Raw genomic sequence first — 25248 nt, 5'->3', positions numbered from 1 at the left:
GGTACGTGGGAATTCCCATGCAACCACCCATGGTTTTTGATGCAAAACCATTTCAATTAACAATAGTAGACGGGGTTTGTGACTAAAAACGAACTCAACTTTGAATCAGGCATAAAAAAAGTTTTAATGTTAGTCTAAGCATAGTATTTTGCACTGGAAGGGTAGCCTCACAGTAGAAAACCTATGCTAAACGTGATGCAGACACCTTTGCACTATGATGCACAAGTGTGTTCGGTATACAGTCAAAATATCGAGTTAAAAATATAGAATTGCATTAATATCGAGTTAAAAATATAGAATGGACTAAATATCGAATGGACAGAATATAGACAACAAAAATATCGTATTTGAGGTAAGTAAGTTAATATCGATTTACATAAATATAGAAAGTCAAAATATCGAAGTATATAATATTGATGTTAAATATATCGATTTTTTAAAATAATATCGAATTTTATTAATTGTTTTTTATGTTAGTATATGTGTGAAAAGTGTATATTTGTTTTATAATTTATTTTAAGTAATGAATTTTATGGTATTTCATTTTTGCGTAATTTAATTCTGTAGTGGGTTGTGGGTTTATAGGGGAATAGGGTGGGAAGTAGTTTGATTATAATTGATTAAATGTTTTAATTTATTTATTAGTATTTATCTTGAATTATTTGTTAATTAATTTTTAATTGGTAATTAATTAATTTATAATTGGTAATTAATTTTTATTAATTGAATAATTGAAAATTATGTTAATTTTCTTAATTTATTTTATGTAGCGGGTTGTGGGTTTATAGGGGAATAGGGTGGGAAGTAATTTAATTATAACTGATTAAATGTTTTAATTTATTTATTGGTATTTTTCTTGAATTAATTGTTAATTAATTTTTAATTGGTAATTAATTAAATTATAATTGGTCATTAATTTTTATTAATTGATAATTATGTAATTTTATTTTTAAAAATTCTGAAGCGGGTTGTGGGTTCATAGGGGAATAGGGTGGGAAGTAATTTATTTATAATTGATTAAATGTTTTAATTTATTTATTGGTATTTATCTTGAATTAATTGTTAATTGATTTTTAATTGGTAATTAAGTAAATTAAAATTGGTAATTCATTTTTAGCAATTGATTAATTGATAATTATGTTAATTTTATTAATTTATTTACTGTAGCGGGTTGTGGGTTTGTAGGGCAATAGGGTGGGAAGTAATTTAATTGTAATTAATAAAAAAAAAAAATTATTTATTGGTATTTATTTTGCATTAATTCATTATTTTTCAATTGCTAATTAATTAATTGTAAATTGGTAATTAATTTGTATTAATAGATAATGATTTCTAATAAATATTTTGTATTTGTATTTTTAATTGATTAATTATTATATTATATTAAATTGGTAATTATTTTTAAATATTTTGTAATTGGTATTAGTATTTTGTGTTTTTTAATTATTATATGAAGTATTTACTTTTTCTACTCTTGCACTCACTGGAGTGGGAATAGTAATTTTTACCCCTACGCTATCCAACGTTTTCCCTACTGTTGGACTCTCTGGAGTGGGAATAGTATTTTTTACCCCTACGCTATCCAACGCTTTCCCTACTGTTGCACTCCCTGGAGTGGGAATAGTAATTTTCACCCCTACGCTATCCAACGCTTTCCCTACTGTTGCACTCTCTTGATTGGGAATAGTAATTTTTACCCCTACGCTATATAATGCTTTCCCTACTGTTGCACTCTCTGGAGTGGGAATAGTAATTTTTACCCCTACGCTATCCAACGCTTTCTCTACTGTTGCAGTCTCTGGAGTGGAAATAGTAATTTTCACCCCTACGCTATCCAACCCTTTCCCTACTGTTGCACTCACTGGAGTGGGAATAGTAATTTTTACCTCTACGCAATCCAATGCTTTCCCTACTGTTGCACTCTCTGGAGTGAGAATAGTCATTTTTACCCCTACGCTGTCCAACGCTTTCCCTACTGTTGCACTCACTGGAGTGGGAATGGTAATTTTTACCCTTACGCTATCCAACGCTTTCCCTACTGTTGCACTCTCTGGAGTGGGAATAGTAATTTTTACCCCTCCCGCTATCCAACGCTTTCCCTACTGTTGCACTCTCTGGAGTGGGAATAGTAATTTTTACTCCGATGGTATCCAACGCTTTCCCGACTGTTGCACTCACTGGAGTGGGAATAGTAATTTGTACCCTCCCGCTATCCAACGCTTTCCCTACTGTTGCACTCTCTGGAGTGGGAATAGTAATTTTTACCCCTACGCTATCTAACGCTTTCCCTACTGTTGCACTCTCTGGAGTGGGAATAGTAATTTTAACTCTCCCGCTATCCAACGCTTTCCCTACTGTTGCACTCCCTGGAGTGGGAATAGTAATTTTTACCCTCCCGCTATCCAACGCTTTCCCTACTGTTGCACTCTCTGGAGTGGGAATAGTAATTTTTACCCCTACGCTATCCAACGCTTTCCCTACTGTTGCACTCTCTGGAGTGGGAATAGTAATTTTAACTCTCCCGCTATCCAACGCTTTCCCTACTGTTGCACTCCCTGGAGTGGGAATAGTAATTTTTACCCTCCCGCTATCCAACGCTTTCCCTACTGTTGCACTCTCTGGAGTGGGAATAGTAATTTTTACCCCTACGCTATCCAACGCTTTCCCTACTGTTGCACTCTCTAGAGTAGGAATAGTCATTTTTACACTCCCGCTGTTCAACGCTTTCCCTACTGTTGCACTCACTGGAGTGGTAATAGTAATTTTTACCCGTTCCGCTATCCAACGCTTTCCCTACTGTTGCACTCTCTGGAGTGGGAATAGTAATTTTTACCCCCACGCTATTAACGCTTTCCCTACTGTTGCACTCTCTGGAGTGGGAATAGTAATTTTACCCCTACGCTATCCAGCGCTTTCCCTACTGTTGCACTCACAATAGTACATTTTACCCTTTCCGCTATCCTACGGTAAAAATAATGTACTTTTTTTTATTAATATTACGTTCATATATATATATATATATGTATTAACAAATCAATTTGTATTTTTTTTTACTTACATTAATTATTTATTAATTTTAAGGTTATTTGAGTATTTTAAGCATGTTTAAGTTAATTATATTTATTATTTCATTATTTTTTAATTACTTTAAAGCATTTTTAAAAATTCGATATTTTGACTAACTATATTTTTTACAACGATATTTTTGATTCGATATTTATGTACTTACCTGATTGGAGACAGGAATTCGATATTTTTGCATTCTATATTTTTTACTCTATATTTTTGTAGTTCTATATTTGTGTCATCGATATTGTTTCAGTGATCCGTGTGTTCATGGCGCTCAGCAGCCTGATTGTGTGGCAGCGCTAGGGAGAGGGCAGGATATTGCTGTATCTTAGTAGATATGGCGCTGTCCTGTTCTTTCTTTCTTACTCAATGATGCACAGCAACTTGGGCTGCTGCTCAGCGTTGTGTAGTACCTTTGTAAATCTGGGCCTTCATCCCCATGCAAAGGCCGGCTCTATGGAGTCAAACTGAAGAGAAGCAACTCGGTTTATCCATGGACCCCTTAGCAACCTGGAGCCGGAGACCGGTTTAGGTACTTAATGTCCTTCATCAAGAGAATCACAATGCTTTTGTTGTGAAGTGTTGAAGAACCATAAGAATTAAAGAATATACCGCAAGCATTCAAGCACACAGATAGTGGGAACCACACTTTGCATATGTGCACCACCTGCCTACAGTGGTGTAGCAAGAGAGCCTGGTACCCTAATCAAAAGAAGAAAAAAGGGCCCTTTAGGCCCTAGTTGCGTAGTAAAAGACAGTTATAATTGGAGTTCAGCGGGCCACTCACAGCCTTGCGCCCCGGTGCCACTGCACACGCTGCACCAATGGTAGCTAAGACCCAGGGTGCCTGCTGTGTGTGCAGCAGACAGTGGCTTGGGTTTATTTGGATTTCAAAAACATTTGCAATGTTTTCGTGTCAAACTGTCGTTTGTACGAAAATTAACCTCTGGATGCCATTTCTCGCTTCCTCCCCTGCCAATAATGCTTAATTTGAACAGGTGGTTTCCGAGGCTTGGAACTTGCACTTAATTGACAACACAGGGACTTTTGACAGTTAGCACATGGTGGCACTGTTTGTGTAATATAGAGAGGACCACAACAGCAGTTGTTTATTAAGCTAATAGTCATTAAAACAACTAATACCAGCCTCCCAAGCTACTCTTACAGCTTTGGGGGGCTTTGACCACTCTGAATTGTCACACGTGTAGCAGTGTGATGGTTATTAGTTTTGCAAGTACTGTCCATGGCACCCCCGGCAGTGACAATAGGTGGTGCAAGCGGGTGGAGACCTAAGGAGGGACTTGGCACTTATGTTTTGTTACAAATTAAGCACTGTCTGCCACCCTTCTTTCTCTCTTTCCTCAGAAAGCAGACAAGCGCGCGCTGGAGGGTAAGGTGAGTCGCACGCAATTCGACGCCACCAATGAGCAGCTGTACAGGATAATGCAGGAGCTGCTGGAGAAGGTCACGGTGCAAGAACAAGACTGGCAGAACGTGGTAGACAAGATCTCCTCGGAGATGGAGTCCAAGGTGAGTGCTGCTCTGCCCCCTCTCCCCAACTGGGACCTTATATTCCCCCAACGTCGTGTCCGAGCAGTTTGAACTAAAATTGCATGACTTCAAAAATCCTTTTACAGTATCTCCCATCCCGCCACAGACCATGCCAAGTGTCTAATCCAGTGAATTTCTGATCTCATTGCCTGCTGTACTTTTCCTGTTGTTCTCTCAGACGCCCATAGGTACGTGCAGTGTTTCAGGGCGCTTGTGTCTGCGGTACATGTGCTTCCATGCATTGCCCGGTAGGGAACTGAGGTTCACTTTCCCGACTCCTGGGTCTGGCCAGTGGATGCGGGGTAGTGGAACAATTGCAGTCCATGTATAAAAGCAGCAGATAACCCCTGCTGTAGCAATAGCACCTGGCATCAGAGTATTTAGTCCCCACTGCTGTCGGTGTCATCTTGAAGGCATTGAGGACCCGGGAAAGAAATATTCTGGGGACCTCTTTTTGGGACAGCTTTGAAATGTAAGATCTATTTTTTGTTAATTGGATCCGCATGCTGCATAACAATATCGAATTATACCTAAAAGATTAAGATATGAAAACCGCAGAAGTGAGCTAGAGAGAAAGTTCACTTTTTCCCACCTCCCAACTAGGAACCCGCTCTCTCACTTCAGCAGCTCCGCTGTTGAGCCACTGCCTCTGACCCCGCGTCTCTGCCTTTGGGTATTCAAGGCCACACTGCCTCCCTCACTGCTCGTGCCAGACCTGTCTGTTTCCTGGTATCGTGCCTTCATTCTTGTTATTGTCCTGGTATTTGTGCCTTCATTTTTGTTATTGTAATTGTTCTGGTATTATGCCTTCATTTTTGTTATTGTCCTTGTATTGTGCCTTCGGTTTTTGTGCCTCTCTCCCTGCTTGCTGATTGCTCTCATCCCGTTTGCGTGCCTGGTTTTCCCGCCTGCCTCTGCTGCCCCCACGGCCCCTCCCCCTGACAGTTTTCCCGCTCCCGCCTCCCAGCTGCGCTTCCCTCCCTTCTCCCTCCCCTTGTTAATGGCGGGCACTGCGCGGCCGCGCGAGTCTGTCTGCACCCGACTGCAACCAGCACCAGGGACCCTGAATCTCCTTCCTCCCGCCGCTACGACAGAGCTGCCCTGCTCACACTCGGCACTGGAAGGAACAACTGCCAGCGCCGAACACCACCCACAACCAGTCTCCTGCCGTCACTGCCGCCAAACCTTCACCACCCTCTGCACGCCCACTGCCCCCAAGTCGGACGCCGACACCAAAGCCCTGAAGTGCATCCTCCTCAACGTACGTTCCTTGCACATACACTTCATATAGATCTGGGACCTCCTCGACACCATCTCGCCAGACGTCGCCTTCTTCATAGAAACCTGGACAGACGCCTCCTCCACCCCAACATCGCCACCGCCATTTCCGACGGATACAAAATCCAGAGGATTGACCACCCCAACCGCCCAGGAGTAGGACTCACTATTGCACACAAGAGCTCCCTCCAACTCTCCACCTCCACCATGAGCGACACCTTCTCTACCACCGAACACCTTCACTTCCAGATCCAGACCAGCCCTAGAAACACACTTTATGGCACCCTCTCCTACAGACCCCCCGGACCCCGCTCCCTGTTCACCACCACCATTGCTGATCTCATTGCCCCTCACGCCATTGCCTCCACAAACTACATACTCATCAGAGAACTGAACTTTCACCTCAACGACCCCAGCGACTCCAACTCCGCCACATTCCTGGACAACCTTGCCAATATCGGACTGAAACAGCTCATCACCACCCCTACCCACAAGGCAGAACACACCCTTGACCCCATCTTCGCAAGTGGGAACAACATCAGCTTCAGCCACACCACGCAACCCCCATGGATGGACCACCACTGCGTACACTTCCTCATCAACAAACCCACGCCAACCAAACCTACACCTCGCTCTCAACTGAGAAACTGACGCAAAGTGACAGAGGAGCAGCTTATCGCCACCCTCAACCACGACACCCCTATCACCTCGACCGATGCCAACCTCGCAGCCAAAGAACTCCACAGATGGATCTCCAACTCCGCAGACAAGCTTGCACCCCTACGTCACCCCGACAGACAGCGACCCAGGAAGGCCATCTGGTTCCCCGCCGACCTCCAAGAATCTAGATACACCTGCCGACATCTCTCGTGAAGAACTGGAGAAACAGCAAAACGTCAGAAGACCGCACCGCCTACAGGAACGCCATGACAGAATACCGCCAACGCATTCGATCCACAAAAAGGACCTTCATTCAAAACAAGGTGCTTGCCAACTCCAGCAACTCCAAAGAACTCTTCAGCGTCATCCAGGAATTCACCAAGCCCCCCAGCAAAACCATGGACATCACCCCATCCCAGGACATCTGCAACAATGGCGGCTCCTACTTCCACCTGAAAATCAAGGGCCTCTATGATAACTTCAATGACCAGACACCCGACTCCGAAATCACTTCCTCTCCAGGAACTACAGCCTGCCCACCATCTCCTCCTGGACCCCTGTCACCACCAAAGACACCACTTCGACCATGAAAGTCATCCACTCAGGGGCCCCCACGGACACCTCCCCCCTCCACAGAGCCGCCATTGCTCCAGAACTAGGACGCACCATCAACGCGACCTTCAAGTCCTGCATCTGTCCCGAGAAATGCGCAGAAGTCAGACCCCTACTAAAGAAGCCCACAGCAGATCCCACGGATCGCAAGAATCAAAAGAACTACCGTACCATCTCCCTCCTCCCCTTCGCAGCCAAAGTTGCAGAGAAGGCTGTCAATGCACAACTAGTAAAATTCATCAAAGAAAACTCCAACCTCGACCCCTCCCAATCCAGATTCCGCAGCAACCACAGCACCGTGACTGCCCTACTCACCACCACAAATGACATCTGCACCCTCTTCGACCAAGGACACACTGCAGGCCTGATCCTACTCGACCTCTCTGCAGCATTCGACACCATCTCCCACTGCACATTCACCGCCAGACTCCATGACTCCGGCATACTAGGAACCGCCCATGACTGGATCTGCTCATTCCTCACTGGCAGAACCCATAGAATCAGACTACCACCCTTTCTCTCCGAACCCATGGAAATCAACTGCGGAGTACCCCAAGATTTGTCTCTCAGCCTCACGCACTTCAACATCTACATGGCCCCCCTCGCCGCCATCGTCAGACAGCACGGACTCAGCATACGATCCTACGCCGACAACACCCAGCTCATCCTCTCCCTCACCAAGGACCCCATCACCACCAGAATCAACTTCCAGGAAGGAATGAAGGACATTGCTTTCTGGAAGAGCAGCAGCTGCCTGAAGTTCAACCCAGAGAAGATGGAGGTCTCGTCCTCGTACCCTCCCCATCTGCATGGGACATCACCTGATGGCCCACCGCCCTCTGCAGGCCTCTCACCCCCAAGGACCACGCCTGGAACCTCGGCGTCGTACTCAACTCCTCCCTCTCCATGACACGACAGGTCAACGTTGTTGCCTCCAGCTGTTTCAACACCCTCTGCATCCTCCGAAAGACCTTCAATTGGATCCCCCCCCCGAATCAAGAAAGACCGTCACCCACGCACTCATAACCAGCGGACTCAAGTACGAAAAAGCCTTCTAAGCCGGGATCAACAAGTCTCTGCTCCACAAGCTCCAGATCATACAGAACCTGGCAGCCAGATCCGTACTCGACATCCCCCAACAATAACACATCATCCAACACCTACGAGACCTCCACTGGCTCCCTATTGATACAAGAGTTACGTTGAAGATACTCACCCTCGTCCACAAATGCCTTCACAGCACCGGACCCCAATACCTCAACAAAAGAATCTCTTTCCACCTACCCAAGAGAAACTTATGATCAGCGTACCTCACCCTCGCCGAAACCCCACATCTTCAGAGCAATAACAGGCGGAAGAGCCTTCTCCCACATCGCGGCCAAGACCTGAGACGAGCTCCCGATTGACATCAGATGCGCCCCCTCCCTGAACATCTTCAGGAAGACACTCAAGTCCTGGTTTTTCGACTGAAGGGAGATGCTCCTAACCCCCCTCCCCTCCAGCCCCCATCCCAGTGCCTTGAGATCCTCAAGAGTGAGTAGTGGGCTTACAATTCCCCTGATTGATTGATTGACTTTTTCAGGGACTCCTAGTAAGCCCTGATGCAGCACTGACACCTAGTGGCAGCTAGACTATAATATCTTGTGTTGGAGTACAGGGGCACACCTAGCCTGCCCTGTGGCCATTAAAGACACTGGCAGTGGCTGAGTCCTAAGAGCGTGAACGCAGATTCTAACACCGCCATGACAGGTTGATCTAATCAGACCATCGCAAGAGCACCCTGCCGTTTTTCTCTTATCCACAGGGGGCACTTTGCTGCCTTACTCTACAGCGGGATGCGGAAAAAAGACAGACAGTGTGGTATTAATGACGGACCTGGTTTTATGGCCCCATTCTCTACACAGTAGTGATTTGTGTGAGGTCATTGTAAATAAAGCAGAGGGGTAAGGCTGAATCGAATCGAGGCACAAACTGGCATAATGGCAAAAGTGAAGTAATTTAAATTCATTATTTACCTCTTTCTTGTTCTTGGGTTTAAGTTTAGTTTTTGTCCTGTGGGTCTGATTGGTTTCTTCCCTAATTCCTGTGATCACCCCTGTTGATGGAAGCAGAGGATAATCTGATGGTCAGAATCTCCTTTGTGGCACTGCACTAGCTCCTAGAATCGAAGAAACAGGGCTCGGAAAATCTGGAAAATGGTACTAGTCCTGCAGGTCTAGTACCTTGGAATATCCCCTCAACCCAACTGCAAACTACCTGACCTCCTTCTCTGCAAACGGAGCAAAAGTGACAAGTTAACAAGATTTAAAGGCATCTTTAGTGCTCATTCCCTTTGTGAGCAAAAAAATGCCTTTAAATCTTGTTATCTTGTCACTTTTGCTCCATTTTCAAAGACAGAGGACAACAGTTAGTTTGTCTTCCTACTCGCCAGAAAGGGAGAGAAGGACCTGAAAATAGCTTGTCCTCATCAATTCCCCTCGCAAATGCGAGCGGATTTGTCGAGCCCTAAGAAAGCATCATGATTGCACTATACCCGAAAACCTAAGTAAATAAATGTGCCCCTTTTCCGCTGCTGATCCTACTAACAATGTCTCATTGCATTGACCCAGTTTGTGATCCAATGGCAGCTTCTCCCGCCTGCCTCTCACCTACCTTATTCCCTATGCTTTCAGCTGGATCGCCTGGAACTGGATCCCTTCAAGCGCCAACTGGAGGAGCGCTGGAAAGCCATCCGTAAGCAGCTGAAGGATCGCTCCCCCCACTACGACGCCGATGAGGCGGCTGGCATCAGAAAGTAAGCAGGGCCCCTGGAGGGACTGAGCTGTACAAGTGAGGCTATGGTCGCTAAGCATCCAGCTAAGTCCTCTTTGACGATTGATTCTTTGAAAGGGACACCTTTTAAGCAGTAAATAGTTGCAGTCTGTTAGAACATTTAATAAATACATCTTCTCAAATATAATAATTTCACTATCACCAAATATGGGAACTGAGCATCAGCTCCTATGAAACATTGACCAGGGCCGTCTTTAACACTGGTGGCGCCCTGTACAACAATGTTTTTTTGGCGCCCCCCAATGGCCACCTCTACCATGGATTCCCTCACTAGCACCCTTTAACAGTACCCCTCAAGTCTCCAGAACCAATGTCTCTCAGATTCATTTAGTTTTATAGCACCACTCATACCAGTGTAAAGTGTCAGAGCACTTTACATCACAAGCACATTGCACAGAGACAATCATATGTGTGTAAATCAGTGTATAAGAAATGTTACATCAGACAGGACTACAAGGTGTAGTGTAGGAGTAATATGTGTTTAAAACTGGGTTCCCTTTCATAATAAGATTTGTTTTCTACCCAAATGAATCCTTTTGGGAAGATTAGGATATTGAAAGAATGTTCAAAAAAACACATAGCTCTAACATATACCTTTCAGTTTGCATGCAGCTCTTTGATGACAGTTAATAGCTCAATGTTCTATATTAGGATTTTGACTTATAAACTACAAGTAACATATAGAACTATTTTACAGAAGCAGCAACCCAATGACCTATTTACAGTATATGCACTTTGTGATCTGCATGGTATACGTTCCTAGAAGCAGGCATTTTAACCCTCTGCACTACCTTAGGATGAGTCAAAACTTTCACTAGACATTTTAATAGATGCCTGCAAATTGCTGGAGGCCTGGATGGCACCAGCAGGTGCTTTTAAAATGTTAATATACTTGCAAAAATGCCATGGCTCTTACACTGCAGCTGATATACCACAGCCTATTTGTTTATTTTCATTTGAAATACTTACTATATGTTGTTTTAACCCTGCTCTTTAAATCCCCCTGCCTCTTAGCAATGTTCGCCATTGATACTGACTCTCCAGTGGATTCCTAATACCCCCCATTTACTCTGTCTTGGATACCTTGGTCATAGACGAGATGGAAAAAATAGCACAAACCTAATTTATTCACTGTGCAGTTTCTTGGCGCTAGAGGGTTCTTGTGCTAAGGCGGGCACGAGGGACTATGGGCTGAAAGCTTGTTGGAACAGGAAAGTCTTGAGGGTTTTGCGAAACTCAAGATAAGAGGGGGAAAGTCTAACCTGGGGTGGGAGAGAGTTCCAGAAAGTAGGTGCAAGAACCGAGAATTTCTGGCCTCCCGATCTTATTTTCCTAAAACGGGGGATAACTAATAGGGATTTAGAAGAGGAGCGTAATGCCCTAGAGGGGCAATAGTTAGTGATGGTAGAGTTGATGAAAGCCGGGGCAGTGCCCGCCCGGGCTTGGAAAGTGAGACAGCCAAGTTTGAAAAGGGCACGTTGTTTGATGGGGAGCCAGTGAAGGGCAATGAGGAGGGGTGAAGAGTGATGATACTTGGATAGGCCATGTACCAGGCGAGCAGCCTGGTTTTGCACCAGCTGGAGACGCTGGAGTTCGTAGGCGGGAATCCCATTGTAAATAATGTTCCCGTAGTCGATCTTAGATAAGACCATGGCCATTACTATCAATTTGAGTGCAGAGGGGGAAAAGAACCGGGATACTTTCCTAATGATGCGCAAGGTGAAAAAACAAGAAGAAACAACAGAACTAATGTGAGAATGGAGTGTCAAATGCTGATTGAGAGTGATGCCAAGGGTTTTTACTGAAAAGGAGGGGGTGGGAGAAGAGCCAAGGGAAGGGGGCCAAAAAGAAGAGGACCAGGGGTTGCCACTGCCTCCAGTCAAAATCAGTTCTGTTTTATCCGGGTTGAGTTTAAGATGGTTTGCGTTCATCCAATCCCGGATAAACAGCATGACGGACTGGAGGCTAGCGGCACCAGAAGAAGGGGAGAAGAAATTAAAAATGAGTTGGAGGTCATCAGCATAATTATAGACTGACCTCCAGTTGTTGCAGTGCAGAAATAAGGGGGAGAATGTAAAGGTTAAATAAGAGGGGGGGAAAGGGAAGAACCCTGAGGAACGCCACAATTCACCCTGCAGGGCGGGGCGGAGAATTCAGCAAGGTGGACTGCCTGAGTACAATCAGCCAGGAAGGAACCTATCCAGGTCAGTGCCTGTCCCCCTAAGCCCGCCGCCTTGACACGAAAAGTATGGAATGGTCCACCGTGTCAAATGCGGCGGACAAGTCTAGGAGGACCAGGGCCTGGGGGGTGTTAGTATCAAGTCCCTCCCTGAGTTGGTCCATGACCGAAATAACCACCTTCTCAGTGGAGTGGCGGGGGCGAAAGCCCGCCTGGCAGGGTGCGAGATAATTGCTGTCCTCTACAAAAGAGCTGAGCACCTGGGTGACGTGGGACTCAGCTATCTTTCCCAGATAAGGGAGAAGGGATATGGGGCGATAGTTTGCCGGGGAGGACGGATCGGCGCCCGTTTTTTTTAGTATAGGAAGAATTGTGGCAGTTTTGAAGGAAGCAGGGACAGAACCAAGCGTAAGGGAGTTATTCAGAAGGGTGAGGGCGGGGACTCGGCATTCAGTAAAGATCTGACAGAGGATGCGTGCCGGGCAGATGTCGGCTGGGGAGCCTGACTTGATACGCCTCAGTAAGGGGAGCAGAGATTCTCTGGTCAGTGTGGGAATGGTAGTGAGGGACCGATTGTTGTCCGGTAACTGCGGGTGGGTGAAAGTGGGCGGAGGAGGGGGGATGTTAGCTTTGATGCGGACTATTTTTTCAATGAAGAACTCGTTGAGCGAGTTGCATAGGGCCTGGGAAGGGGGGATCTTAGGTGAGGTTCTGTCAGATGACACTAGCTCGTGGACGGTGGAAAAAATCTCACAAGACTGGTTTTCTGCAGCTAAGATGCGCCCAGAAAAGTATTCTGTTTTGGCTGTCAGAATAGCTTGTTTATATTCACTAAGTTGGGTGATAAAAAGTTGTCTTCGGGTCGGGCAGTAGGTCCTTCTCCAAGCTCGTTCGGCCTGACGTAGCTCTAATTTCCTGGCTTTAAGGCCAGGGTTGAACCATTTGTTAGCATTGTGGGTACGGTTGATAATGACCCGTTTCCGGGGAGCCACTGGGTCACAGGCTTTGGTGAGCCAGTGGTCCAGAATGGTAGCCTGAGAATGTGGGGCTAGGCCCGATAGGTCTGGGCAGGTGATAGTTAGCGAATTACATAAGGATGGGATGTCGACTTGAGTCCAATTCCTTGGCCAGATGTTTTTGGGGGAGGAAGATGTTATTTTATGGCTCAGATCCAGGGAAAAGGCAAGCAGAGAGTGATCTGACCATGGGCAGGGCGATATAGTAGGAGTGGAGGTCGGGATGTTTAATGTCCAAATCTGATCGAGGATGTGGCCCCTGGTATGGGTGGGGCCATGGACATGCTGTGTAAAATTGAGGCTGAAAAGTAGTTGAGTGAAGTCTTTGGAAATGATGTCCTCAGCAGGGTCAGTAGGCCAGAAATTGAAATCTCCCAGAACGACAACAGCGGTATTGTTGACTACTAAGGTGGCCAATAGGTCCTGGAAAGCAGAAAGAAAGCCAGGAATTGGCTGGGGTGGCCTATACATGAGTACACAGGTGATAGGGGTCTTGAAAGAGGTTGAACGTACTACGAGGCAGTCAGCTGCTGGCAGCCTAGGTGACGCAAGTGTCTGGAAAGGAAATTCCTTGCGAGCAATCAGGGCTACACCGCCACCTGCTCTATCCTCAGGTCGATCTGCGCGGAGCATGGAGTAGTGAGGCGGGAGGGCTGCCAGTACACTCGGTAGGGAATCAGATCTATACCAAGTTTCGGTTAGGAACAGTAGATCGGGGGAGTTGGAATCTAAAAGGTCAAATATTTCAGTCTGATGCTTAACGGCTGATCTCGTGTTCAGGAGGAGAGCAGTGGTAGAGGGGGAGGGGGGTGGACATGGTGCACATAGGGGAAGCAATGCCCAGGTTTTGAACATAAGACAGTGTAGCAGGGTGAAGCGGCCAATTTTTATTAAGGGTACGCAGTTGTTCAAAGGAGTAAGTTAAAAAACGCGCATAGTGGGGTGCCCCTTGCCCCGATCGGTCGCGGACGGGCGCAGACGGGCTTGCCTTTGGCGCGCAAACGGCGCGCCCGCTGCGCCCGTCCGCTGCGCGTATGAGGGAGGCACATTATTTGTGGTGAGGGAAGCGGAAGGGGCGTGGCCTCCTGGTAGTGGGCGTGGCCAGTGTCTTGTGAGGAATGGCGGCAAAGATGTGGCCCGCTGCAGCGATCCGATCCGCTGTGCAGGGATGCCTAGAGCGTGGGAGGCGCAAATGCGAGTGCCCAGGAAGGGGGGGTGAGTATTATAAAAACGAATTATCACACAAGTTAAAATAGAGCCCTGGCGTTCTCCCGGCTTCCGCCTCAGGAGAAGAAGTTACCTCTGTCTCGCGCTAGCAATCCGCGCGCATTTAAAGCATTCGGGGGCGTGGCCTCCTGGTAGTGGGCGTGGCCAGTGTCTTGTGAGGAATGGCGGCAAAGATGTGGCCCGCTGCAGCGATCCGATCCGCTGTGCGGGGATGCCTAGAGCGTGGGAGGCGCAAATGCGAGTGCCCAGGAAGGGGGGTGAGTATTATAAAAACAAATTATCACACAAGTTAAAATAGAGCCCTGGCGTTCTCCCGGCTTCCGCCTCAGGAGAAGAAGTTACCTCTGTCTCGCGCTAGCAATCCGCGCGCATTTAAAGCATTCGGGGCGTGGCCTCCTGGTAGTGGGCGTGGCCAGTGTCTTGTGAGGAATGGCGGCAAAGATGTGGCCCGCTGCAGCGATCCGATCCGCTGTGCGGGGATGCCTAGAGCGTGGGAGGCGCAAATGCGAGTGCCCAGGAAAGGGGGGTGAGTATTATAAAAACTAATTATCACACAAGTTAAAATAGAGCCCTGGCGTTCTCCCGGCTTCCGCCTCAGGAGAAGAAGTTACCTCTGTCTCGCGCTAGCAATCAGCGCGCATTTAAAGCATCCGGGGGGGCGTGGCCTCCTGGTAGTGGGCGTGGCCAGTGTCTTGTGAGGAATGGCGGGAAAGATGTGGCCCGCTGCAGTGATCCGATCCGCTGTGCGGGGATGCCTAGAGCATGGGAGGCGCAAATGCGAGTGCCCAGGAAGGGGGGGTGAGTATTATAAAAACAAATTATCACACAAGTTAAAATAGAGCCCTGGCGTTCTCCCGGCTTCCGCCTCAGGAGAAGAAGTTACCTCTGTCTCGCGCTAGCAATCAGCGCGCATTTAAAGCATTCGGGGGGCGTGGCCTCCTGGTAGTGGGCGTGGCCAGTGTCTTGTGAGGAATGGCGGCAAAGATGTGGCCCGCTGCAGCGATCCGTTCTGCTGTGCGGGGATGCCTAGAGCGTGGGAGGCGCAAATGCGAGTGCCCAGGAAGGGTGGGTGAGTATTATAAAAACAAATTATCACACAAGTTAAAATAGAGCCCTGGCGTTCTCCCGGCTTCCGCCTCAGGAGAAGAAGTTACCTCTGTCTCGCGCTAGCAATCAGCGCGCATTTAAAGCATTCGGGGGTCGTGGCCTCCTGGTAGTGGGCGTGGTCAGTGTCTTGTGAGGAATGGCGGCAAAGATGTGGCCCGCTGCAGCGATCCGATCCGCTGTGCGGGGATGCCTAGAGCGTGGGAGGCGCAAATGCGAGTGCCCAGGAAGGGGGGGGTGAGTATTATAAAAACAAATTATCACACAAGTTAAAAATAGAGCCCTGGCGTTCTCCCGGCTTCCGCCTCAGGAGAAGAAGTTACCTCTGAACGTGCGCTTTATACATTTTTTTAAATTCAAATTCAAATTTAATAGTCTCCCGTTTTGCTTTATTAAACCATATCACAAGTTACTCCTTTAGGAATCATGGCAATTTTTTTGTGTCTTTTTCCCTTGGTGCTCGCGTGACTCCTTCAAATAACATTCATTGCTTACCACTTTCATGAAGACAGCCAGCAGATAGCAAGGGCCAGGCAGACAAGGTGGAGCACTGGGTAGATTAAAACAAAAAGTTGGTTTATAAACTGCACTACACGTTGAATCAATATTTCAGCATGTTACTGCATAAATCTGTTAATAAGTACACTTCTGCAGACCGCCTCCCCTAGTGCGGATATCCTTAAAACCAAATATTCTGGAATTGTTAAGCTCTAGCTGCAGACAGCCCTGGATGCCTCAAGTTATTAATTCTTCAAAAAGTACAATCAAGCACAGAGAGAGAGTGGTCTCTGTGGCAGCTGCCTTCAACCTTTTCGTGGTTTGTCATTAATCGGGGGGGGGGGGGGTGCTGTTCATCAACAAGGCTGGAGCGTTTCAGTGATTGCTACATGTCCCATTTTTGTCACATTAGGGTTTAGTGATGGATTGAGAAGTCGCTTTGTTCGACTGCAGATGTGTATGTATGATCGGTCTCTACGCTGCCATACTGCTGGCTGGCTCAGGCAGCTGGATAAATAAACACAAAAATCAGAGCTTCGTAGGGGAGGGAGCACTTTTTGTGTGGCAGCACACAAGTTCTGCCCAATCAAAACATTTCCTCCTATCCACCGACATGTGGGCGGAGCCTAAGCCCCTCTGATTAGTACTTCGGAAGTCTCTTTTTTAGGTTGATCATATAAGTCCTGCCAGCAGCTGCACCTAAAAAGTCCTGAGAAGCTCTCTCCGTCATATCAGCTAAATTACAGTGTTCTCATTTTAAAGCACTCATTTTGTTTTAAGATTAAACGTCGGTATCAGAAATGTATCAAGTTAATCACTCATCTCACGTCCCTCACTCATTAAAATGATACCTCTCTGCGTGGTATGTGTTGTGGCCCTTGGTAAGCTCCGCTCTTTTACAAAAGCTAGTGTGTTCTTATTAAAAGAGGCTGTTGAGCCACAAGCCGCTTCCTCGCCTTTCAGTTGGGCCAGCCAAGAGCGGCTTAAGCCTGGCTCAGGCCAAAGCTCGCCTCTGGAACTCACTGGAGGACGAGCCACAGACGACCCATCACACTGCCCTCTCCCTCTCGCCATTACATTAATAAAACTCAAGCAGCGCCCTCCCTGTACAACGAAGGAAGGTTGCAGCACTCGAGTATGGACATGAATAAAATACAAAGTGTGCGCTTATTGTACCTACACAAGTGTTGTGGTTTTTAATGCAGTGCAGGAGAGTGGAGCGCGTCTAGCAGGCGCGTGGGGTTCTTGGTGGTACGGCTCGCGGTTTGGCTGTTAGGGCCAAGCCAGGCTCGGCTCTGGATCGGCTCTTTGCATGGATTTGGTTGGTTAACCAACTCTACTCTCTGTTCGACAGCTCCCCACGTCACCTCCAGGGAGACACCAAACACGCTTCCCCAATCCCCGGCCTGAGTTGGGGGCCTTTGCTTTCAGTCCTCTGGTATCTCACTTCTTGCCAAGAGGTCTAAGGCCATTCTCACTATACAGCCCCCTCAATTATTCGGTAATTCGTTATTTATGCATGCATGCATGTGGCATGCGAAGTGTCTTCACTCTTTAACTCTCTCATCGCCTTAAGCTGAACTACAGAGCTTAAGCCAAGTCCCAACGTGACATCCGTGCCACTCGGTGGTCTACGAAGACTCGAAAGGTGTCTGATGGAACTACTTGTACCACCCTGATAATACCCCAGTGCTGCATACCATTCCATTATTTTTTGGTGTTTGTCCCATAACCATAGAAGAACAATTATATTGGAATTGTTTTTGGCCTTACTTGATAAGGAACAGGCAAGGCCGTCTCCCCTCTGCACAGGAAGACACACATGCATCTTTACTAAATACAAGTGCGGCGGCAGGGTATATCTTGCTGCACTAACTACCAGTGTTTCTTATAAGTAATTCAAACAAGCATTTACAATGCAATGGTCTCGGCATTATTAAAGGTAGAGCTATTGGCATTGCTTATGACTTTTTTTTTTTAAATCATAAATAAATGGCATTGTTTTTTTTTTTTTTTTTTGTGAAAACCTTTATTTATCTTATGCATATTACACAGCGTCTGCCTACAACCACTACGGGCCGGCCGCTATGACAATCAACAACATTCCAGATCATCTTACTATGTGGAAAAGCTAAAAATAAGAGCGCTACGGTGTATTAGCAGCAGACATAAGAAGAATAACGGAGGTTTCATTTTATAAATTTAAAGAGGTGTCATACATTCAGACCAGACAACCGAAAGGGCGAGCCATACAACATAGTATCAACTAAAAGAGCAGCAATAGTTAGGATTTGTGCGTTGAACATTATAGGCAGGATACATAAACACTATACTTCATTCCGCGCCAGTCAGTGCCCACCCAGTCAACATATCACTGCAGGATTTATTTGCAAACTTGACCACTATATAGCAGGACGTGAGAGGGCACAGTCTTACAGCAGGAAGAAAGGATCCAGTGTCATACAATAAAGCAAGTTTTACGTGGAACAAGCCATGTAGGAGGATACAGGCTCTCTAAGAAATATAATCGGGAAGTGAAAACAGGATATGCGAGCATTCAATGGCTGTGTATTAATATCAACGCCGTACACACAAAATCCAATAAACAGTGCAAACAACTTAAGCACGGAGTGCTAAATCCTACCCAAGAGGAACACCACCCGACCCCCCGTCTGATCTAAAATATACGAAAAAATGAAAAAAGAAAAGGAAATAAAAGAAATATAAAAGGAGAAACACAATCGTGCAAGATGGGCGCCACCCCGGGCCAGGCATCCCGCGGCTAATAATACAGAAGAAAGTAGAGAGCGGGCGAGACGAAGGGTATGGCAGTCGCGACAGAGCATCGAAACAGACAAAAGTGGCATAGCGACAGACCCCAACCCACTCATGCCAGAGAAGTGAGGACAGAAGCGGCACCGCTACAAAGGGATAGAAGAGGGCCATAGAACCAAAAAAGAAACATCTGAAAGACCCCGCCCACCCGTCCCACCCCGCACCCCTGCAGAAGGCTACGGCTAACCCTCCAAACAGCGTGCCTGTCGCCCTAATCCGAAACCCGAAATATAGTAAAGAAGAAAGTAGAATAAGGAGACAAAAAGAAGGAGGAAAGAGAATATGAAACAAAAATAAGATGTGAGGGAGGAGCCAGAGGATATGAACAAACACACTCGGCTACGACCCCCCCCCGACCAGCAAATGAATAATTATCAAATCAATGCTACACCTTCACAGACAGCAAAAACCCACGGGGGGGGGGAGGGGGGGAAATTTTAACGTTTCACAATGTCGAGAGTACAAGCATCAGTGCAACGGACAGGTAAACCAGCAGTCCATCAGTGTCTTGCAACTTACCCCCAGCCCTTCCTAATCACGAAACCAACCCAACAAAGGACAACATGGAGCGGGCCACCCAGCACAGAATAATCGTAATGTTGACCAGGGTTACGGCAGTGATGTAGAGTAGGGAGAGCCACCATACTAATGGAATACAAAAAGTCAATGAAGCAAGTCAATTGTAGCAGCAACGACAGGGCAAGCAAAAGCAAGCCGGAGTCCAGTTTCGCAGTTCGACAATGCAAAGGTACCCCACCAGGACAAAAGCTCGAATCCATCGAAGCGGGAGCAAACAGCGGCACACCATAGTTCCCAATTGTCCGGGAAGGAGCAGATCTCCGCGTCGTGTGCAAGTCCTCGAAGTCCGGGCGGTGAGAAAGCGGAGGTTCAAAAGCCACCGGCCCATCAAGCGGCCGAAGAACAGCGACAGCAACTCCTGGCGCAGCCGAAGGGGGCAAAGCAATGGAGGCATCAGGACGATATGGGTGCATGAAAGAGCGACGACCCAAAATGGCGGCGGGCCGCATAGGGTCGGTAGAAGCACCGGGGGCCAAGACAGCGTACAAGGACATCAAGGCGTCCAGGACATCTCCGAGCGTGGGCGCTCGAGCACACGCCCAGGCCTCCACGCAATCCGGCCAGCAAGGTTTGTCGGTGCAGAGCGGATCACCCCCGCGTTGTTGGTAGCCATTTTGTGAGTTTCGCCGCCCCGCACTCCACCGTGGGCCCCCAAACAGTTCCCAAATGTAGGACTTTACAGACCTCCGGAGGCTCCCAACGATGGCCCCACCGGCACAGAACGGGCCGGCGCTCAATGGGGGGGGGCCCCCTCCGAACAGTGGCGGGCCCCACAAGCGAGAGCCAGGCGCGGGGTCCAGGGCTGCCGGACAGAACAAAGGCGAAGGGACCCCTTCACACAGTCAGCCCCGGACACATCTCGTCCCCCTCCAGCCGCACGGTCCACAAATCGGGGCCGGTTCAGGATCGCCGGGGCAGACACACAACGGCTCCCACCAGTGGCTCACTCTCGCGGCCGGGGCCGGCAATCTCAGCACCGCCAGTCGGGTCCCACAGGCGAGGTCCCGGTCTCGAGCGCCCGGAGGCCCCAATCCCACCGAGGGCACAGCTGCGGACCCACAGCACGCAGGAGCCTCCGGACCAGACGGTGAGTAAGAGTGGGTCGTTAAGTTCCAAAATCTGTAGTGAAGTATCGTCGCAGTACAGGATATATTGCAGGATATTCGAAGTTGGCCGGAGGGCCGACGGAGCCGAGCTAAAAGGCGGCCATTACGCTCTTGAGCTAGGCTCCTCCGATAAATGGCATTGTTATGTACATTGCCAATAGTTTAATCGTTAAATAAATGGCATTGTCATTTACAATGCCAATAGCTTAATCGCTCGCCCGCAAGCACAGCCAGGGAGCAGGGGAGCAAGCACAGGCATGGGAGCAAGCACATAACAGAAGCTAAATCCGCAGCTATTCAGTGGAAGAGCTCAACATACAACAAGCAGGGAAACAGAGGCACGAAAACGGCGGGCACGATCACCGGATTATAAGCAGGGAAACAGAGGCACGAAAACGGCGGGCACAATCACCGGATCACAATCAGGGAAACAGAGGCACGAAAACGGCGGGCACAATTACCGGATCACAAGCAGGGAAACATAGGCACGAAAACGGCGGCCACAATCACCGGATCACAATCAGGGAAACAGAGGCACGAAACGGCGGGCACAATCACCGGATCACAAGCAGGGAAACAGAGGAACGAAAACGGCGGGCACAATCACCGTATCACAATCAGGGAAACAGAGGCACGAAACGGCGGGCACAATCACCGGATCACAAGCAGGGAAACAGCGGGACGAAAACAGCGGGCACAATCACCGGATCACAATTTGGCTCAGGAACCAAAAAACTCAACATAAAAAAACAAACAAGTCTGTAACACAGATTAGATTGAATTTGACATATGCCATGCGCAAAAACTCAAGTTGTCATTTTCATCTGTGATCTGAAGATTAATATTTTCGGTTTTAGAGAGTGGCGGAGTTCCGCTGTCTGTGGCTGTAATGGATATATTGTATGCTGGGACCTGCTCTCTATCTAAAACATCATCAGTTACCAAAGTGTAATAGCTTCCGATCGACTTCTCTAAATGAAAGGGAAGATGAGGCGGGAGGGAGCATGTGACCATTCCATGCTCCCCAGAATCCCTGTCGAACACTTCTAGAACAGCAATGACTGTGCCCGTTGGGCTGCTTTCTGGAACTTGCTTGAACAGAGAAGACATATAAATCTCTGGGGTATTGTCATTAACATTAATCACTTCTATCAAAACTTTGCAGCGTGATGACAGACTTCCGACGTCAGTTACTATGATTTCAAATTCATAAAGTTCAGAGTCTTCAAAATCCAATTGTTCAATCAGAGATATTGCTCCGGTTTTAGAATCCAGTTTGAATTTTTGTAAAACATTTTCCTTAATTGTGTTAAAGGAATACGTCACCTCTGAGTTTATTCCCTTGTCGATGTCAGTGGCTCTGACGGCGCCCACGACCGCCCCTTTTGCGGAGTTCTCCAGTACACTGAACTTGTAAACAGGTTGGCTGAAAACGGTAGCATTGTCGTTGTAATCTAGGACGGTGATATTAATGGCCGCGGTTCCGGACCTGGCCGGGTCGCCTCCGTCTGCAGCTGTGAGCACCAGCTGATGGGCCATGACCAGCAGCCCACACCCCAGCATCAATTAGCGGTTTCAGCAACAGGTCAGCGCAGATGCCTGAACTCCTCCCAGTGAGCTGCAAAACCCTCTCCTGCTGCTGCCCCCGCGTAGGTTTGGTTTATTGCAAGCTTTGGCTAAAGTGAATTGTATACAAATGACTCCTTGTATGTTTGTAAAATAAAATGTCAAGGGTCTAGCTGCGCAGGTCTTGTGCCGTCCGTCCCCAAGTGTGCAGAACCTGGGAGGTCAGGTGGAATGGCGCAAGCTCTACATTGGCACTGCGGCGGTGAGCGGGAGTGGCGCATGCGCACTACGGCTGTCACTGAAGGAGCGAACTGAACTGTTCTGAGACTTGTTGCACGCAGGGAAGAACGGCGGGGCTCTCTGTGCACATCTTGGCAAACTGAGAAACACGAGCTGTCCGTGCAGAGATCGACTAGGCAGCGCTAGTTGGAGCACCGCATGGTTTAGGGTAATTAGAGCTTCTCCGCTGTGGGGCCAACTGAGGGCCGTGCCCCATCTGCACCCCCCCCACATCCCCACCCTCCCCAGCACCCAATCACAAAGCCTATTAAGGAAATAACAATTTAAAAGAAAAAACACAGAGAAAGGTAAACTCCAGAGCTTCATCTAGGCCTGCAAAAGGAGGCACTAATGTAGGGGAGGAAACAGAAAGAAAGCGGCGCTACCTGTAAAAGTGACAGCGATTAAGTACCAAATGAGGACACGAAAAAGATGGAAGGTGTACTGACAGGAAAGAGAAATATGACGAAAGAGAAAGTAATGAGAGGAAAGGAGAAGAGAAATAATAAATGAGTTTTGGGGACGAAAGGGGACATGCTGTGCATGTGCGCGCGCAAACACACTTCACATTTACACTTTCAGGCGGCCCTCGGGTTTCAAATGTAACCCTGTGTGCCCCTCATCTCCAACCCAAAACATTACACGAGACGCCATATGGAGTGGGCTAGTCAGTATAATAGACCTTCAAGTGCAGTTAGTCTAGATGTGCGCTTGGGTACACGCACGTGAGGATGTAAATGCTGCAGAATGCATTCAAGCACGTTTCTCTAATACAAAAAAGACATATTTTATGTTATTGTTGGATGCCAATCCTCCTCTCTTACGTACATTTTTACATTTCTTAAAACAGATTCACGTCAATGCAAAGTACTTTTCTAAATAAATGTATGAAAGTAGCCACTATTTCCTTTAATATAAAACAGGTTTCTTTAGAGTAGAGCTCTAAGTAACACATCCTGGAGGCAGCAGAGTTGCTCCAAAGGCACCTGCAGAGTGCGCTGACTTCCCCTCTCCCACCTTAACGTGTTGCTATTAGCCTCGTCGCCAGGGTAGTACGGTTGCCATGATATATTCTTTTCCATTAGAAATACCCCACGCTGTTTGTCCGTTGTATTTCTTCCAACATTATACAAAAGGTGAGCTTGGTGAGTGAAGAAGGGGGCAGAGTGCCAGCAAATGGAACTGTCCTTTCCTCATTAAGCTGACAGTGCTGTGATTTTAAAGACTTCTTATACTGGGCAAACGCACACTGAGGTGTAAACTGCTCTTTGTCAGAAGACCCTGAACTGACCCCCTCATGCAAATAGAAAGTTGAACGTTCCCACCGCCCATGCACCGAGCCTCCGCGGTTGCTCTATTTGTGTCTGCGCTGCGTCCCCCGCACTCGCTGTCTCCGCAGAGCCAGGCAGATACCACAGCCGCGGAGCGGCCAGAGCGGGGACAAGGCGCGACGAGAGCGGGCAGAGGAAGTGGACAGGGTGCGAAGACAGAGGACAGAGACGGGGGAAAAACAGAGAGAGGACGGGACTAAGAGCAGATAGACGGAGAAGCCTCTGGGGTGAGGAGCGGGCAAAGAGTTGCGACAGCACCAGGGAGCGTTGCGTCGGAGTTCTTAACAGAGCGGAATGGGGAAGGAGTCAAATGGCCAAGAAGCGGACAGAGAGAGAATACGGGGCCAGGGAGAGGCAAGGGGACAAAGCAGGGGACAAGGCACTACAAGAAAGGACATAGAGGGAGGGTACATGAATGATAGGGCAAGGATGTCTGACCGAGAGAGGCGATAACCTCGAGGAGAGCTCACGGCGGTGACGGAGGAGAACGGAAAGAGAGCGGTATACAGGTGAGTTCCAACAGCAGAGGGAGCAGTGGGGTGGGTGATCCGAGAAGGGGCAAACGCAAACGGTAAAACAGAACAAACGGATAGGAAAACAAGAAAAAAATGGCGCCTGCCAGCTTCCGATTTTTTCGGATTCGGGGGCGTGGTTTTGCTGTTTTGAGTGACAGACGACGTCACTGTCTAAAGAACAGCAAAACTTATGCCCCCAAATCCGAAAAAGACGGAGCCTATTCGGAGGGACGGCTCTCTCCTCTAATGGCTGGCCTCTGTTTAGGAAGCCAGCCAATGGGAGAGAGCCAAAAACAGAGGCGGGACAAATAGTCCACTCTAAGAAACATAAATTCTCGGACTTCCGGTTCTGCCTTCGGCAGACCGGATATTACCTCGACCTAAAAATGTTCCATATAAATTCTAACAATCAATGCCCACCTCCCGAAACCAGCCACCCACTATGGTTTCAAATACAACATGAAAACACAAAAACTGAGAGAGGCATTGTTATAAAGGCAAAAACATGTAGGGTTTAAATCCCACAGATGATGGAGGACAACGATGACAGAAACGGCCAGTCTTTCACTGGATGGTTTTTTGATCCTTTTATTCATTATTAAATACACAACAGCCAACGTGTTTCACTCTTGCCGGCTTCTTCAGGGCTGCAAATAAAAATACAAACATAATTTTAAAAAACATACTATTTAAACGTGGTTTCGGATAATATTTACATAGATGTATATCAACATATACCTAGATCCATCATATGACTCTAATATACAAAACCAAACATGTAAAAAAAGAAATTGTGCAATGTGACCAAGAAGACATCCGTGGTGCAAGAGTCAAACATTGTGTCCAATAAAATATATACAATACTAGGTTACTCAGGTTTTTTGAGATACACTGGTTTAAATATACAGAGTAACCACCACACCAGGGGACCTTTTTTGTTTGTTTCTTACAAGAAAGAACATCTCTCATAGGTTACATAAATGCATTTATAACATGCATGTTTAGGCCAAA

At 47.5% G+C, this 25248-nt stretch overlaps 1 protein-coding gene across 3 annotated transcripts in view; it reads left to right on the top strand.

Annotated features, from left to right (window-relative positions):
- QRICH2 (glutamine rich 2) overlaps positions 1–25248 on the top strand; it is a 418913-nt gene that overhangs the window by 295849 nt on the left and 97816 nt on the right. For all 3 annotated transcript variants that reach the window (XM_078654585.1, XM_078654584.1, XM_078654583.1), the window contains 2 exons: positions 4435–4599; positions 9843–9964. In XM_078654585.1, the coding sequence (XP_078510711.1) occupies positions 4435–4599; positions 9843–9964 (287 nt within the window). The remainder of the gene's footprint in view (positions 1–4434; positions 4600–9842; positions 9965–25248) is intronic.

The sequence above is a fragment of the Lissotriton helveticus genome, chromosome 7, assembly GCF_964261635.1.
Source record: "Lissotriton helveticus chromosome 7, aLisHel1.1, whole genome shotgun sequence".
Classification (NCBI taxonomy): domain Eukaryota; kingdom Metazoa; phylum Chordata; class Amphibia; order Caudata; family Salamandridae; genus Lissotriton; species Lissotriton helveticus.
The sequence above is the reverse complement of the archived record's forward strand: the minus strand, read 5'-3'. Positions and strand labels throughout refer to the sequence as shown.